General features: G+C 43.6%; 1 protein-coding gene across 2 annotated transcripts in view; it reads left to right on the top strand.

Moving 5' to 3' along the window:
* lhpp (phospholysine phosphohistidine inorganic pyrophosphate phosphatase) overlaps window positions 1–17815 on the top strand; it is a 55235-nt gene that overhangs the window by 31989 nt on the left and 5431 nt on the right. Inside the window, exon 7 of one of the 2 annotated variants that reach the window (XM_080748112.1) lies at window positions 5378–7906. The exons of the other annotated variant lie outside the window; for it this stretch is intronic. Coding sequence (XP_080604238.1) covers window positions 5378–5474 — 97 coding nt within the window. The 3' untranslated portion in view covers window positions 5475–7906. Of the gene's footprint in view, window positions 1–5377; window positions 7907–17815 lie in introns of those variants that run through there. 2 annotated transcript variants of the gene reach the window in all.

The following is a 17815-nucleotide window of genomic DNA, read 5'->3' on the forward strand; positions in this document are numbered from 1 at the left end:
TATAGGCCCCCCGTTTCATAAACGAGCCGGAGTCCCGCGCAGCCCCTGCTCCTCATGAATGGGAGTGGGGCGTCTCCGTCTTTTAGGATCTGATTGGGAGGAAGAGGGTCCTGCGCGCTGGCCCTGTGAGTTGGTGCCATGCCAGACGCATCGCATTTCCTCTGCCAGCTGATTAAACAGCCGTATCTGCATCCATCACTGGGGCCCGGGCCAAACAATGGCAGCCGCCAGGGGGGAGATAGGCCTGCCGCCTGATGCCTGTCACTAGGCTCACCAACGCTCCCGATGAAAACACAGCAGAAAACCCAGACTTTAAACATTTCTTGTTTCTCTAGATCAGACTCATCTAGATAACATCTCAAAATTTGTATTTGGCTCAAATAATAATTTAACAAATTATATATTTTTTTAAAAACACTTTCAACCTAGTGTCCCTATTGTGGTTCATATCATTATAGGCAAAAGATGCCTAAAGTTTTCAGAAATGTTTAGAAATGTATGTGTGCCAAAGGAGCACTTTCAACTTTCAACCTTGCCTTCATATAATTCATGGGTTGCATTTGTAGTCCTAAACGACCATGTTGAGGACCAACACAGGTGTTTCAATTTGTCTGATTGGTATAGAACTAATGTTTAATGCCAATCAGAACACCTGTGTTGGTCCTCAATATGCCTGATGTAGGACTACAAATGCAACCCATGAATTGGTCCTCACTATGGTCCTCACTAATGTTCATTATAAGATACCATTTCTGTTCTACTCACTCACTCACTCACTCACTCACTCACTCATTCGTCTCAGAGGTGGGCTGTGGAGAGTTTTGTCATTTCAAACAACTTTTATTTTGTATTTTATTGATGCAAAAATGTGGTTGGCAGGTTTCTTTTTTTTTTATATATCTTTATTCATGTCACATATGTTTCAACACCATACATTAAACAAGTCAATATTGCAAAGACATTCATTTTTTTATTTTTTATTTTTTCCCCCTTTCCCCAACCCTCCCCCCATATTGCTATCATTAATCACTCCTTGAAAATAATAGAGACAGTAATAATAAAAATAAATACAAAACAATAAATCGGTTGGCAGGTTTCTGAACTGTCCAATTGCCTACTTCTCAGACACAGAGCGAGAAATGGTGCCATCTTATAGTGACCATTAGTGACTGAGGACCAGTTAAATGAAGATAAAACTGGTGAACTGCTCCTTTAAATGGTTAGTTGACCGGGGTCCCCCAGGGGCCTATACTTGGCCCCCCTCTTCAACAAATCTCTTCGCCGAAAATAGCCACTCTATAAACTAGCAACATTTTGTGCTGCGACTCGTTGTGAGCTTGTAGATTGGCTTTTTTTGCAGAATGTTCAAAGATTTTCATGGAATCGCCTATTAATGACGTGCCCAGGCCAGAATGCCTGGGACGCTAGGGTTCAAGTGGTCAAGTTCTCAATCCTGTTTCTGTTAAAAAGAACCAGTAGTGTAAAGTAACTAAGTACATTTACTCAAGTACTGTACTTTCTTTTTTTAACAATTCTGAGGTATTTGTACTTTACTTGAGTATTTCCAATACTACTTCCAATTCTACTCCACTACATCTCGGATCCAAATATTGTACTTTTACTCCACTACATTTATTTGAAAACTTTAATGACTAGTTACTTTGCAGCTATAAATTATAATATTATAAAACAAATATTTACCATCTTAGCACTATTTTATAAGTAGGTTATTTGAAAATCTACAAGCTCACAACGCGTCAAACTATTTGTACTTTTGGTACTTTAAGTATATTCTGATAGCAATACTTTCATACTTTTACTCAAGTACATTTTGAATTCCGGACTTGTGTAACAGAGTATATCTACATTGCAGTATTGATACTTCACATCATACATGGCAGAACCATTACGAGTCCATTTCTACACCTCAAGAGTTACATGAATACTCTGGGCCTTGCTGTGCATGCAGAGTGCAGTGAGCAGGGGCGTCACACCAAATTCTGGGCCCTGGGTACAAGGATTCACTGCGGGCCCCCCATGAATGTTAACTATTGAAAAATAGCAGATATTAGCGAGCTTGTAGATCTGCTATTTTTGAAAAATCGTGAAAATGTGTGCCAAGAAACCTATGTTTCCATGTCAGTGATGCTCAAACTTTTTCATGTGAAGGACCCCCCCATCTCAAAATATTTAGTTCCAGGGACCCACCAGAAGCAAAACTTTAGTTACAAATGTTCACTTAAAAAATACATATATTCAAAGATTTGCGCACATTTTCACGACTTTTCAAAAATAGCAGATCTACAAGCTCGCAGCGCGGCACTCGGTGCCGTGCTGTGAGCTTGTATATCTGCTATTTTTCAATGGCTAAAGTTACTAGGGCCCCTCCACCTTGGGCCCTGGTAACTCAGTCCCACTTTCCTACCCCTTGTGACGCACCTGGCAGTGAGGAACAAGTGTTGGCGACGGAGATTGGAAACAGATGCAGGCAGTAGCACACAGTCACCTCTTTAATGCCTACGCTATGCTTCCTCACACAAAAATAACAGACCTGCAAGCTCACAGCGCGTCGCAGACGCAATGCATCGTGAGCTTGTAGGTCCGCTATTTATTTCCGAGTGCTACACCGCCGTACGACCAAGTACAGTATGAATCCTCCGGTTTAAGTGTGGCGATGTCATCAGGGGGGGGGAGAGAAAAAAAATTACAGGAGGAAACCCAAACAGTTTTAGCCAGTTACTCGCTCTCTGTTCATCCAACGGGAGCTATTATAATCATTCGGCGTGAAGTTTCTCAGACTGCACTCATTAGCAAGACTTTCCCCCCCCCAGGGACATGCTGGGCCCCTGATTCAGCAGGAATTCAGCATGAAGCAGGGCTTTGCGTTGTGAAAGAATTTACAAATTTGAAACTTGGAGATACAAGGTTTCTGCCTGACAGTGACGATTTACTGTGTTGGCCGCCCAGCCCCCAAAATGGAACGAAGGCCGACATTTTATTTTTTATTTTTTTCCTAATGGAATTTTTTTCCTCCTGGACCGGCCGGGAATGAACCGGCCGTTCGGGAGTTGTCCCGCTTTTCCCAATTGCCAGCACGTCCCTGAGCAAGACTTTCCCCCCACGCGCTAACACACGCTGGTCCCAATCTGTACAGCAGTCCTGTTTACGTTACGGCACAGTGCATTTGGACTTCTGCTTTAAATGTTTTACCGTTGATAGATTGAATATTCTTCACTATATTCGCTATTATATTCTCTCTGTACATACTGTATATATCAGCTTTGCATCCTAGTATCCACTTTATCAAATAGTAATAGATAAGTAAATAGATCATGCATAATGCTAACCCATTACGTCCAAGTGCAGATTGCCAGGCCAGGCCTTAAATCTTTTTTTTTTTCTCTTACTACTTATTCATCCTTATTTTGTATTCTTGAATCTTAGCTGTCTCTCTACTCCATTAGTTCTCACCGTTTTCAGGCTACGACCCCCAAAATAATGATATTTTAAGTGGGGACCCCCCTACCCTAACGAGCAGTTGAGGAATTTGAGCAAGAGTTGAGGAATTCGATTTTGTATAACACTGTTTTATTGTGAAAATAGCTGATCTACATGCTCACGCGAGGCGTTGTGAGCATGTACATCGGCTATTTTCACAATTTCTAATATTTGACAATTTGGCCAATGTTTAATTTGTCATTTTAGAGGTATTAACTCATTTAGTGCCACCCTAGTCACCACTAGAGGGCGCCCAGTGGCCATAGAAAATCCCATAGAGATATGCTGGTATATGCAGAAGCCCTGCAGCCATGACTTGCCTGAACACTTTCCTTTGTGCATGTACAGGAAGAGGATGAAGTTAGCTTGAAGTTAGCTATTGGCTACCAAGCATTTTAGAAGCCTTATTTTCGTCAACTTAGCCATGATTAAACCTTGCACACCTCATGCATGGGAAAAAAACAGAGAAGAATGAGCTCTAAAAAATCCAATGCAATCCTGGATTGCATTGGAGTGGATTTGTGCAGTTTGTTCACAGCTTTCAAACAAAAAAATCCGATTGGAAATCCGTTCAGGCATTCTTGAGATAATCGCCATTATGTTTTACATGTTATGTAAACAAACATGGCTGCCCTGTATGTTAGATGGGGTTGTATGGGGGTGGAACATGCAAAATCGCGATTGAAATCATGTTCACTAGATTTGATGGGGTCCAAAAAAAAAATTTCAAAAAAAAACTTTCAAAATATATATATATATATTTTTTTTAATATCCCGAACTAGTTCGGGATAGGCACTCTGGGATGCGATAATATATCCCGAACTAATTCGGGATAGGCACTCAATGAGTTAAAAAGTCCTTAAATTGTCACTTTAGAAATGTGCAGATACCATCTATAATACACTTAAACTTTGTTGGTTTTATTTATTGTTGAGTGAGAAAACAATGTTGCACATTAAGTTAGACCACAGGTTGAGAACCACTGCTCTACTCTACCCGTATCTGCTCTTGTGTTTTCATGTTTACTGCGTTGCTGCCATGACAACTGTATTTCCTCCACGGGATCTATAAAAGTCTGTCTGTCTAGAGAGTGTACATAATACATATGCAACTCAATGGAAAAAGTAAATAAAGGTTTGGTTGCATTCGTACACACTCAGAGTTCAATGAACTCTTCAGGACTTTACAGGGTTGTGTGCTGTCTAGTAGTCCCTAGGGCTGAACAATATGGCCAAAATATAATTATATTTTTGACCAGATAACTCAATATCGATATTGTGACGATAATATCGTATTGAGACGATAATATCGTATTGTGACGATATCAATTTTCAAAAAAAAAAAAAAAAAAATACATAGCTTACTTTTACGCAAGAAAAGAAACATTTGTGCATGCTATATCATATTGCAATATCCATATCTAGTCTCTTAGATGCACACATTTCTCACAAATTTCCTTCATTTAGCCTTTGCCACAGGGTGAAATGAACAAACTTAAGTTAGAAAACTCACAAAGCAAACAAACCTAACCCCCACAACGCCCCGACAAGGGGACTGCCATCAGAACCCGAACATCGATAGATAGATAGATAGATACCTTTATTATCCCAAGGGGGAAAATTAGTTGCCCAGAGGCAGCACAGAAGTATATTTACAAAGTTACAGAGAAGTAAGAAAAAAGATAAAGAAAATAAAATAAAAAACAAGAACAGAGTACAATAAGAGCAAGGTACGTTGCGATAATATCGTAAATCGCGATTTATTTTGTCACAATCGTGATATGAAAGTTTAATATCGTCCCTTGCGCTGAGCAAAACCTGGGAGTACCTGTTCCACCTGTGTGACACATGCTGGCCGTGTGTCTGTGCTCTCCTGCAGGCCCAGTGACGACAGACACCCCACGGTGACCGCTGACGGTACCGTGGACGACCTGGCCCAGGCCGTGGAGCTTCTCCTCTGTCAGAGGGGACACTGAGGACCAGGACTTCTCCTGTGGACCCTGGCTGTGGTCATGACTAGGCATGGGACCGTAAGCGTTATTATCGTTTATCGTGATAAAAACACTCACTATATAATCGGATCGTGGAGATTTCATTTATCGTGAAATCGTCCTCCGTCATGCACTGGGATCAATCCAACCTTTTGTTTGAGCTGCATATCCAGTACCATTTAAACCTTTTATTGGTAAAACGTACTTATAATATACGTACTTGATACCGTCTTTTTTTCACTATCTACCAAATCTCTTTGCCAAAAAATAGCTGATCTACAAGCTCACACCGCCTCGCGTTGCGACTTGTTGTGAGCTTTTAGATCGGCTATTTTTGGGCAAATGTTCCACCCCAGGATAATGCATGTTGGGGATATTCTGATTATCACGATAATATCGTAAATAGCGATTTCTTTGGTCACAATAATCGTGATATGACATTTTCATATCGTCCCATCACTAGTCATGACATGCTGCAGTGGATTGCCATAAATGTTTACAAAAAAAGGGAAATCTTTCCCAAAAATTGCAAAGTCTACAAGCTCACAACGTATCGCATTGTGCCGTGTTTTGAGCTGGTAGATCAGCTATTTTTGGTACTTTTGTGTAACACAGGACAATGTTTCTGCCCAACAGCAATGAAATGCTATTCCCCAGGTATGGAAATGGATCCTTTTCTGAAAGAGAGGTTATAGAATCTTTGAACGCTATAGAATTGTACAGTGCTTTTGTCTGTGAATAATTGACCTCGTCAAATGACATAGTTCATGTTTACATGAAATGTGACTGAAACCTTGACATGTGGGTGGACATTCAAGAGGAAAGAAGAATGAAGGTGTAGGGAGTGCATCCTTACGAGTCAGATAGGTTGGGCTGCAACTAGCTCTGGTCCAGACTGGCGGCTGACTAAAGGCTGGATTTAGACTGCAGTCAAATCTATCCTGAATCAGATCTGTGTCACATCCAGATTGGAATCTGATTTGTTCCATGTGAACATGTGACCATTTAAACCAATCGGATTCCAATCTGGATGTGGCCCAGATCTTATTCAGGCTACATTCGACTGCAGTCTAAATCCAGTCTAAATTCAGCCTTAAAGACTAGACCAGGATTTCTCAACTTCAGTCAAAATAAACTAAACTACTTCACTACTCACCTAACCAAAGGTAGTTTTGTGTTGTTGAAAGTCTATTCTCCGGGGAGGGAAACCTCTCAGCACCCCACCCACTAAAATACATTATTTTTGTCATGAAATAAAACGCATCCAACTCACCCGCCGCTTATTTCCTGGTTGTGTCTGCGGTGGCCGCTGGGTGGCTCGAGATGGGTGCGTTTTATTTCATGAGAAAAATAGTGTGGGTGGGGTGCTGAGAGGTTTCCCACCGTGGAGAATAGACTTTCAACAACACAAAACTACCTTTGGTTAGGTGAGTAGTGAAATAGTTTAGTTTATTTTGACTGAAGTTGAACCCTCGTAGGGGCTGAGAAATCCTGGTCTAGTCTTTTAGCCAGCCGCCTGTCAGTGCGTCAGTGCAGCTGACGCTCTGGACCAGAGCTAGGCTGCAACTATCAATTATTTTCTCAGCGATTATTCTATCTATTACCTTTTTTGGAATAATCGAGAGGCTAATTGTTTTGGGACGATAAAAGATATACATATCACAAAATATCCATTAACACAAAAAATGCTTATAGATTTTCTTTATAATTTGTCAGTGGCGTCACACAAAAATACAGGAAATGGCCGATCTACAAGTTCAAGAATATTTCCTGTATTTCGATTATTGTTGTTTATTTGTATTATCGATTACATGTGTTCAATTAACTGTTATTGTTTCACAACTAAGGTACCGTTATACTGTATCAGTAGGCAATCCTGTCTCTCCCTAGTCTCTCTAGGATTGCACATTAAATGTAGCTTATATGACTCACTATACTTTTATAATAAGCGCTTATTATAAATGTGTGCTCGACCTTAGTACACAGTTAGTGGCTGGAGATCGTTAGCTAAGCACTCAAGCTGCAAGCTCTTGACTAACCTTATTTGTGGAGTATTAGGAGAGAATAATGCATTATTGATTACTTAGGAACATTTGTCTCCTCTTAGTAGATTTGTTTAGCTAAAACCTTGTTTTAAGCTTGTTCGAGGCATTGTTTGTTTTATTTTATTTTTTGAAGGCCCTATTGTCTCTGAGCTTTGAGTTAAACACAGCCATGGCCCACTTACTGATGAATATGTGAACAGCTGTTCCTTTGCTGAAACAAGTTATTGGAAAATGGGAAGTGAGTGGAGCTCATCGATGATAAACCCGGCGGTGTGATGATTTACTGTGTTCCTTGAGCTCATGTTCCTCCTCTGAAAGCAAACATTACTAGAATAAAACGAGTTCTCTTTATCACCTGGCTATGGCATCATAAATCTACAACACTCTTCACTCTATCTATATTTGCAATGATCTACTATATCGTTTGCAAAAGCAAAATATTGCACTGTTTTGGCTTTGTATCGTATTGTATCGTTTTAAAATGCAGTAATCGGTATCGAATCGTTTTGCAATGCAAATAATGGATTGTATGGAAAATGTGTGCCTTGTATTTGGCCATTTTAAGAGGGAAAATTAAAAAGAGGGGTCTAATTACCTTTCCATTCCATATAGCTACTCTTGGGCTATCGATAAATGTGTGTAATCTCTGTGTTCATGTCAAGGTGGGTTTGTCCATATGTGTTGAAATATAATGTCCAAGTATTTGCTTGATAATCACAGCATTTGCTTCCATAATAATAGATTTCTTTCACGTTTTACACGGATTTCATTTCTTTGCTAAATAGTTACTTTATCGATTTTAAATCATTGAATCGAATCAAATCGTATCGCCATGAATGAACCAACATCGTCCATGTATCGTATCGTTAACCATGTATCGTGATGCGTATCGTATCGCTGTTAAAATGCATCGTTACACCCCTACTCTATCTGATTCACTTGTAGTGAATGTAGCTCAGGATTTTGATTAATTAACACTTTATTTCTTGTGTAATTGGTAATTAATTATTAGCAACTGTTAGCTATTGACTAAGGCCTTGGCCAGACGGAGCTGGATATTTCATATATCCTGGTTTTTCATATATCCACATATCCACATAGAAAAATATCTAGGTCCACACAACAAACATATCTAAGTCTAAAATTCCTCCCCAGACCTCCACTAGGGGGACAAGCACGCACACAGTAAAGTCTTCAGAGATATCCGGGTTCCATGTCTACACGGATCCAGTGAATCGGATATTTTTCAATGTCTCCACTTATTTATCCTGTTTAAAAAATATCCAGCTTCGCGGCCAAAATATCCAGCTTCGTGTGGCTGCAAGCCCCAACCGCACAAAAGAATGTCTAGCTTCAGAAATATCCAGCTCCGTGTAGCCGGCACCTTAATCTTCGGTAAAGTTCAATAAAGTGAGGAGACTAAATGAAACCGTTGCCATGAATGCTACAAGTCCATGCCAGTTGGCTTGTTACTGCCCCTTGGAACTGGGGCAGAAAAACAAGCCCTGCTCCACTGTTGCCCCCAAAGGTTTTCATTGTGCCGAATGGATTCGCCCAGAACAAAAGAACATTGCCAAGTGATTTATTGAGGTCTTTCTGGTTCAGCTCACCATTAGCTGACACAAGCATGAATTTTATTGGCCAATTAAACTTAATGAAATGCTTACAGAGTGTTATGAAACACTGTCTCTGCTGGGTCCGTCCACTCGTAATCCTGGAGTACCACTCCCATTTCTGATTGTGAAATAAATATTAACGCGTGCAGCAAAGCGCTAGCAGCTGTTAATCACTGTGGTATCCACCAGTTCCACCTAGTTTGTGACCCATGTTTTCACCCATTATGTTATTGGACATCAATGGTGATGCATGACGGCGCTACACATGCATTCCGCCGTTCCCAAATCGGTCCGCCGGCTTTAATCAGGGCCGTGTTTTTTCCAGTTCATGTTAGGGCTCCGTGGCTGAACGGGAGAGTGTTTTCTGCAGGTGATTCAGTCCGAGTGTATCAAAGGGTGCGTTCGGAAATGTGTACCGGGTGTGGTTAGGGTTAGGGGTTAGGTTTAGGCATAGTTTACTGAGGTTAGGGAGGGTTAGGTTTAGGCACTCACCCGGTGCGCATTTCCGAACGCACCCTTTGATACACTCGGACTGAATCACCTGCAGAAAACACTCCCGTGGTTGAACTAGGCCACTGTTTTCAACACGTAACCTAGGCACACCTTCACTAAACACAGCTAGTTCATCAGCTGGTTGTTAGACACATGCACACATAAACACACCCCAGGGCTTGATGACACACACACACACACACACACACACACACACCTCTTGGACTGGCCTCAAGGTCATCCATCCATTTTACACAAGAGCAGTTATAAATCATTTTGTTTATTTTGTTCATTGGGGACCCCATTGGCTGTTAACCACCCACAAATAGCCGACACTTGTAGTCAGAGCTTGTATTTCTGTTATTTTTGACAATTTCTGACAATGTTTTTACGATACACTGCAATGCACTCGGCACCAAACGGCGTGCTGACTGTCGAGACACATACTGTAGGTGTGCTGTGAGACAAGTCCAGGTGTGCCCTGGGAATTTCTGTCAACCACACATTGCAATATATACAAACAAATTAGGAATGTTTTAATTTACTATATCAGTATCTTTGTGCGCATTCATTTCCCAATACCCAATATTTTTCTATAGACCAATTTCATTTATATAGACCAATTTCTCAGAGCGGCAACCATAACTGCGGTGTCAAGCGGCACCTATCATCTATTCTGCATCTAGCTTGTGGCAAAATGTTTAACCAGCTCTGTGTGTGTGTGTGTGTGTGTGTGTGCAGGCGGGTGTGTGTGCAGGCGGGTGGGCGGGCGGGCTGGGGGGGGGGGGGGGACAGTATCTCTGTAGCCATTAAACTAAACGGGTTTCTGACATTGATGCTCCTACATCATGCAAGCACCAGTTAAAGTTACTTTCCATCCCTCATATACTGTGTGCACAGTGCACATCCCATAACCCACACACTGCACATCATTTTGGAGCTCATATCTTTGAACGGGTAAGGGCTAGTACATTTAATTTAAAAATTGCTAAAATACAGATCAACAAGCTCACAGCACATCCTGACTGAGCTTGCAGATTGGCATTTGTCACTATAAATACAGGTGTGCCTTGACATTTTGACTTGCCCATTGGTGTGCCTATAGGGCATAAAACAAACAAAAATAACACTGATACGACATGCCAAAAAAATAGGGACGCCAGTTGGAAAGTGGTTAACAACATGCTAACCGCTGCTGTTCTTGGCGTCCACGTGTATCAGTTTCTGAAGGCTTCCTGACAGGTAAACTGCTCCAACAGCTATCATTCCCTCTTTAAGTGCAAGAAATTGATTACTGCAGCCGCAGACTGAAAGGAGAGGGTTGCCTTTCAGAATAACAAAGATGACCTCATTTCAGCAGACAAGTCTGGACATGTATGACCTCAGTGCTCTCAAGGCGGTCGGGCCGGTCAAAGTGAACTCACGTGTTCATCACCTTTTATCACCACTGTGCCCAGTGTTTGTTTACTATAAGTCTGATATACATCAGGCCACCCCCCTCCCCCCATTTGATACAATTTATTTTACCTCTGGGACCCCAATCTACACTGTACAATCAAATGTAGAGAGTGTACAAATGGCCCAAATGGGTACGGGTCCATTTACAGACCCATAAGGGTCCAGGGACGTGCAGAGAATGTTATAGAGAGGCAGGGGCTGAAATTCCTAAAAGGGCCTTTGGGTGAAAATAACAGACCTCCAAGCTCACAACGCGTCGCAGAGGTCGGCTATTTTTTGTGCGTGATACCACACTGAACTAAGCATAATTAGGTGCGGAGATCTGGCGTATGCCATGGAATTCTACACAGAGAGGGAAATTCTTTCAACATAAGATGCTGCATTCAAGTTCAGGAGAGTTTGGACAAGGCAGTTCTCTTTAATGCTGCCTTCAGGTATGGCATGGAAAGAGGGCATTTGCATTTCTTTCACCATAGTAAAAACTGCAATCATGGTCTGGAAAGGGCACTTTTTACAGACGGATAAAAAAAAGTCCCCTTTGATAATGTGTGCACGTGCCTGTAAGGGTCCATTTGGACCCCTGGTGGTCCCCAAACCCGACTTTGAGAAAAACAAGTGGTTGTTGCCTTCTCGTTAACACTGCAGTTGATATCCATTGATTGTCACTCAAGGTCATCTGAGTTTCTTTGGTAGGCAGAGTCACAGTGAAAGCCTGTATGCAAGAACTTAACCCAAAGCCGCCTTTTGGATTCACTTCTGACCAAAGCTAATGTTCAATGCCACGGTAAAAGCCCTCTAAGGACCAAAATCGGCGTTCGCCTTTGAAATGTTATTACTGTGCGATGGAAGTCAGTTTGGGCTGTGGTTCTGGTTCCCAACACTTTTTCTGGACACTTGGTCCACTAGAAAATCTCTGAAATGTGTTCTCAGCCCACCCATGAGTGGAAAAAGTACTCAAACCTTTTACTTAAGTTAAGTATCAATACTGTAATATAGAAATACTGTTACGTGTGTTAAGTAAAAGTCCGGAATTTAAAATATACTTGAGTGAGTATAAAAGTATTGGCATCGGAATGTTATGTACTTAAAGTACCAAAAGTAGAAAGTACTCATTATGCAGTATGTCCCATTTCACGTTTTCAAATGTATAAAAACATTTTGAAAGAAGTTGAAGCTCACAATGCATCACATGAGCTTGTATATCATCTATTTTCAAATGGCCAAAATGTATATAGGGCTGAAGTGATTAATGTATGTTTTGTAATAATCTACAAAGTAACTAGTAACTAAAGTTTTCAAATAAATGTAGTGCAGTAAAAGTACAATATTTGGATCCAAGAGAGTTTAGTGGAGTAGAAATGAAACTACTGGGAACTGGAAATACTCAAGTAAAGTACAAATACCTCAAAAGTGTACTTAAGTAAATGTACTTAGTTACTTTCCACCACTGCTCAAGACGCCTCGTTAATCGTAGTGCACTTTCATATGTCCTCCTGGTCCATGGGTTGAGAATGGCTGAGTTGGGGTTATGCCCAGACATAACACTGGCTGAACCAGTGTTCATGTATCTGCTGCTGCAGTCTGAACAAAGCATGGCTGGCTATGTGCCTCTCCCTTCCTCTCCTACCTGACGTCATTAAGCCGAGTTCATTATCCCACATCACGTTGATTGACACCTCAGGGACCCTGATTCCTGTCACACAGGAGGGGATGTGGCTTCACTGAGATGTCTGTCGAGTGTCGATATCATACGGCCTAACCCAGTCCTAGTGTGCTCCCAGCGAGTTCTCGTTTACTGCATATTAGGTCCTCGCAATTAACCACAAATAAACCTTGGCGACCCTATTCTGGGGTATTTCCTAAGAGGCTAAAACACTTTGCAGCTCACCATAGCCGATCGACACTTTGTAGATCGGCTATTTTGCCGAAGCACGTAGGGTTTAAAATGTGTTTAAAATGGGTGCTTTTGAGCAAACACTTGAGAGTGGGTTATATTGATTTATTTCACAAGACATAATATATAAATCTAAACCTAATATGTTGTTGTTCTTCATGGTATGAATTCCATGGTTGTAATTTTAATTTGTTTTTCTTTTTCCTCAATGAATGAATGATATATATAAATGGATAAAGTCAACATTTTTATAAATTGGGCCCCAGGAGTGTCTGAGGAGTGGGAAGTTGAGGCTCCTGCAGTGCGTCTCGGAGCCAACCACCATGTATATACAGCATGTGCATGATGTAATCTGTTTGCATTTGGGTTCTTGTTACACGGCGTGCACACACTGCAGCTCTTGTAGCGCACCTGCGTTTACACACCTCAACGACCACCAGCTGCCACACTCGGCGCGCTACACTGCACTTTACCTCGAGCTTTCATCTCCGCCAGTTTGGGCTCTTCCTGTTCCACAGGAAATGGCGGGTCAGCTGACCAGACACCCGCTGGCACACCTGCGTCTCGGATTCCACCGTTATATCTGTGGGAACGCGCAACTATATGTTTTGATTCCAGTCGCGTTATTCGCGCTGGTCGGGGCACCCCTCCCCTTTTTGTGTGTGTGTGTGTGTGGACTGGAGCAATGGTCCGTGGTGGATGCATTAGCAGCTCGGTCACTTGATTCCACCTCCATTTCATCACTGTCCTTCCCTCATGGGGCAGCTTCTTTGACGGGCACTCAAGTCTGCCGTGCACGAGGGCCTCTCTGAAAATCCTCCGGTTTCGGACTGGAGGCCCCCCTAAAATTCTCCCCCCCTTCTCTGCTTCCCACTCGGCCCCCCGCCTCCGTCCCCCTCAGTGTCTATACAAGCAATCTGTCTCAGTTCTCACAGAGAGTGCTCTGTACTCTGCTAACATGAACTCGGGCGTCATAGAAGCCCCCCCTCAGGGGATGATGCGACCCCTACACACAACTGTCCACTGAAGCCTGGGAGACTTTATGCCCCCCGAGACACAAGACCGTGACCCTGTGATGTCATCCCCAAGTGTGTGTGTGTATAGTGTGGGGTGACTGGGTGGTCATGTGTCTCCATTTAGTGTATACTATCTGTCCAGGGGAGAGAAAAGACTGTCTGCAGCAGGTTTGGGAGGCTTATGTCTGGAGCAGAGCTGGCCTGAGATCTGAGGCTCTGCCTAATACAGTGGGGGCTGGGCTCTCGCTCTCTCTCTCTCTCTCTCTCTCTCTCTCTTGCAGGGACATGCTGGGCCCCTGATTCAGCCCGGGAAAAAGAGTTGTATAGAGGCCCTCATTGCGCGCTATAGAGAGAGATCTCTCTCTATAGCGCTGCTGCTACTCAAAGATTTGCCATTTCAGATCATGACAAGTGACAAGCCAGTGGGCCAATTACATAAGTTATATTTCGTCATTGTCGGGTGGAAACCTTGTATGTCCAAAACCATTTAAAAAATGATTTTTGTGTGCTTGTAGATCTGCTGTTTTCACTACTTTTGTGCGACAGCCTTGTATGATGAAGCAGGGCTATTCTTTGCGAAGAATTTACGAGGTTTCTGACCGACAGTGACGATTTACTTTGTTGGCAGCCCAGCCCCCAAAATGGAACGAAGGCCGACATTTTATTTTTATTTTTTTCCTAATGGCCGGCCTGGACCGGCCGGGAATGAACCGGCCGTTCGGGAGTTGTCCCGCTTTTCCCAATGGCCAGCACGTCCCTGCTCTCTTGTGAAGGTGTTCTGTTGCCTTTTGTGAAACGCCAAGCCCAGCCAGCCAGTCAGAGCACTCACACTCCCAGATCCTATAATCCCCACGCTGCAGGGACCCCCCGTCCCACCCCACCCCACACCACACCACCCAGACTGAACTCTCAACTGAGCATGTGTCTGATGTTTAACTACCAGGCATGGAGTTCTACACCTTGACACATTTCATGCTGCTGGGTGTGAGGCATGCAGCTGCCCAGACATAACACTGGCTGAACCTTTCAAACTGAGTTACAGTGTCACATTTTTGTCATGCAGAAGTGTCGTGCAGAGAGGTGCGGTGAGTGTGTGCGTGCGTGTGTGTACAGTGAGTAAGAACAATCAGCCTGGTCTGTGTTTAACACCCACCTAACAGTGGGTAGAGTAGAATATCACACGCATTGAGCTCTTTGGTGCAGACTTTCAGAGGAAGCTTAAGGTAAAGTAGGCCGTGCAACCAGGCACACGGTAACCCATGGAAACGGCTAACATTGCAGCTCCGTGGTTCCTCTAGAAGAAAAAGGCTCACACGACACTCGCTCAACTGGAAATGTTTTGTGGCCGGGTTAGTGCTGGTGGAGTGTTTTTCACATCGACCACATGAGAGCTACCGGTCGGGGCCTAACCACAGCTAGCTAGCACTTAGGGACTAACCAAAAGGCCTCTTGCATTCCGTTTCAGATGTCACACTGCTGTTTGATCTGGTTTTGTTTGTCACCGTGACAAGAAAAGCTGTTCGCGATCGGCTTGCGATAAGGGAGAGGAATGTTCGTCAAGACATGATCTAACATTAGGTGTGATGTAAAGTATTTAGTAAGACAGGATTATATGAAGTGCATGGTTCTCCGGGATCCATTTGTATACTCTGGGAGTCAGGACTTTACTATGAATTGGAGTCCCAGAGATACAATACATATCGTCACTGTCGGGCAGAAACCTTGTATCTCCAAGTTTCAAGTTTGTAAGTTTTTTCACCAAGTTAAGCCCTGCTTCATCATACAAGGCTGTCGCATAAAAGTTTAGTTCATTTCGAAAATGATAAATACAAAATGAACAGTCTTGGACATACAAGGTTTCCACCCGACAACGCAAAATGAAACTGTTTGAGAATCACTGACGCAGTGCATTACCAGGGAGCACTGCGGGGGTGACCAGCACCACGTCAGCGCAATGTGTAGTAGTGATGCTAGACAGGCGTGCTGCACAGCAGAGCGTGACATGCCCCCCTCCTGTTCAGCGCCTATCTTCTCAGAGAACACAGCGCCCTTTCATTTCTGTCACTGCTGCTTGAAGGGTGGGTGGACGGACGGACGGACGGACGGACGGGTGGGGGGTCTCTCTCTGTCTGCCTCTCTCTCCCCCCACAGCACGTTTACAAGGGTTCTGTTTACCCGGTTCCTTCTCAGCTCATTACCCGAACGCGGTTTATCCGCTGAAAGGAGCCTCCTTGTGTGAACTATTATAGGCCTGCTTCTGTGACAGTGCAAAGAGGAGCTCACTGTGTGCGACCATACAGATACCCAGACGACGGCATAATCCAATCCATTACAAGAATACATTGCCCTTTTAGGCAAGTTTAAGCCCACAATTATGCTTTGTGTGGTATTTGAGCCCCGGGTGTAGTGTGTCAGCGCCATCCTCAAATTACGCTGCCGGTCTTTTAATGAGGGGACTTTCTTTCTCTTCTTGCTGGCACCGCGCGCACGTGAAGAATGACTGACACGGCTGCAAGTCTGAACCGCCGCGTTCGAACAGCCCTCAAAGCCCTTTTGCGATATTAAGGCTATAGCTATACTGGAACGGTGGGACACACACACACACGCACACACACCAAAGACAATATAAAGCCGCCTGTTCACACAACAGGCATCAGGGCTGGTGGAGGGGAGCCAGGGAAACCGAGCGCCGCCGCCGCCGCAGCAGCAGCAGCAGCAACAGCCCTGACACATGGCCCACATTCACAGCCGCCTCCCACGTCACTGTGCTCCTCACAGGAAAAAAAAGGACCCTTTTGTTTCCCCGAGCCCGGGGAGGGAGGGAGAGAGGTCTCTGGGGGTGAAGCACCGCTCAAAAACTCCGCCATTCCACCCGCCATTAAAGAAGAAGAGGAGAAAAAAAAGAAAGAAAGGAAGAAAGAGAAAGGGGGGGAGGAGGAGGAGGAGGAAAAAAAAGCGTGGACCGGACTTCCCAACCCGGGCCTGCTGTCGTCCCTGCTTCAGCACACAAACACAGGGCCGTCAGAGTGTGTCCATCAGGAGGCCCTCACAATGTCACTGCTACTACTGTTGTGGTTGTCTTTTTCCTGCAGCCTAATTGGGTCAGCGTGCATTGTTGTACTGAGGACATCGTTCACAATGACCTTGCTGTTTATACTCAATACGCACATTATGCCCAAGGCCCCGAGGACCCAGCCCTGTGCGTCCAGAGCGGCCGCACACTCAGCCTCCCAAATTCTGCCGAGACGAGACCACATAAATAATGGGATGGCAAACGACACATTTAAAACTGTGTTTTTATTTGTATAGAAATATGTTCATGTCTTACATAGCTTTTGTAGTTATAAATTGTAAAAAGAAGGAATATTAACGCTATTAGCATTGCTAAGTTTCTCTCGAACAACAGAGGAGAGTAGATCTCGAACAGCCCTGGTGTTATTGTGTGAAATGTTTTAGCTCGTCAATATGTTTGCGCGCACGCGCAACCCATCGGTTAAGAGTAGAAAGGGGCTCTACGGACAGTAGTAGCTCTCAAAGAAGTCTCCATTTGTGTCATCATGTTACCCATGTACTACTGAAGAACGTCAGCGAAACATTCACTATTCCTAGTGCAGAGAATTTATACAAGCCTGCTGTGTATTCTCTCCATACCTAGTACAAAGTCAGGTAGTCAGGCTAACAGAGAAATGCTTTAAGACCCCCGATATGACAGTTCCTTCACTCGTCCACACCCTCCCCCCAAACACTCAACTTCCCTGTTCTCCTGAGACGAAGCCGACATACGGCACAGGGGTGGGGGGGGGGG

This window comes from Nannobrachium achirus (assembly GCF_963921795.1).
Source record: "Nannobrachium achirus genome assembly, chromosome: 18".
NCBI classification, from domain to species: Eukaryota; Metazoa; Chordata; class Actinopteri; order Myctophiformes; family Myctophidae; genus Nannobrachium; species Nannobrachium achirus.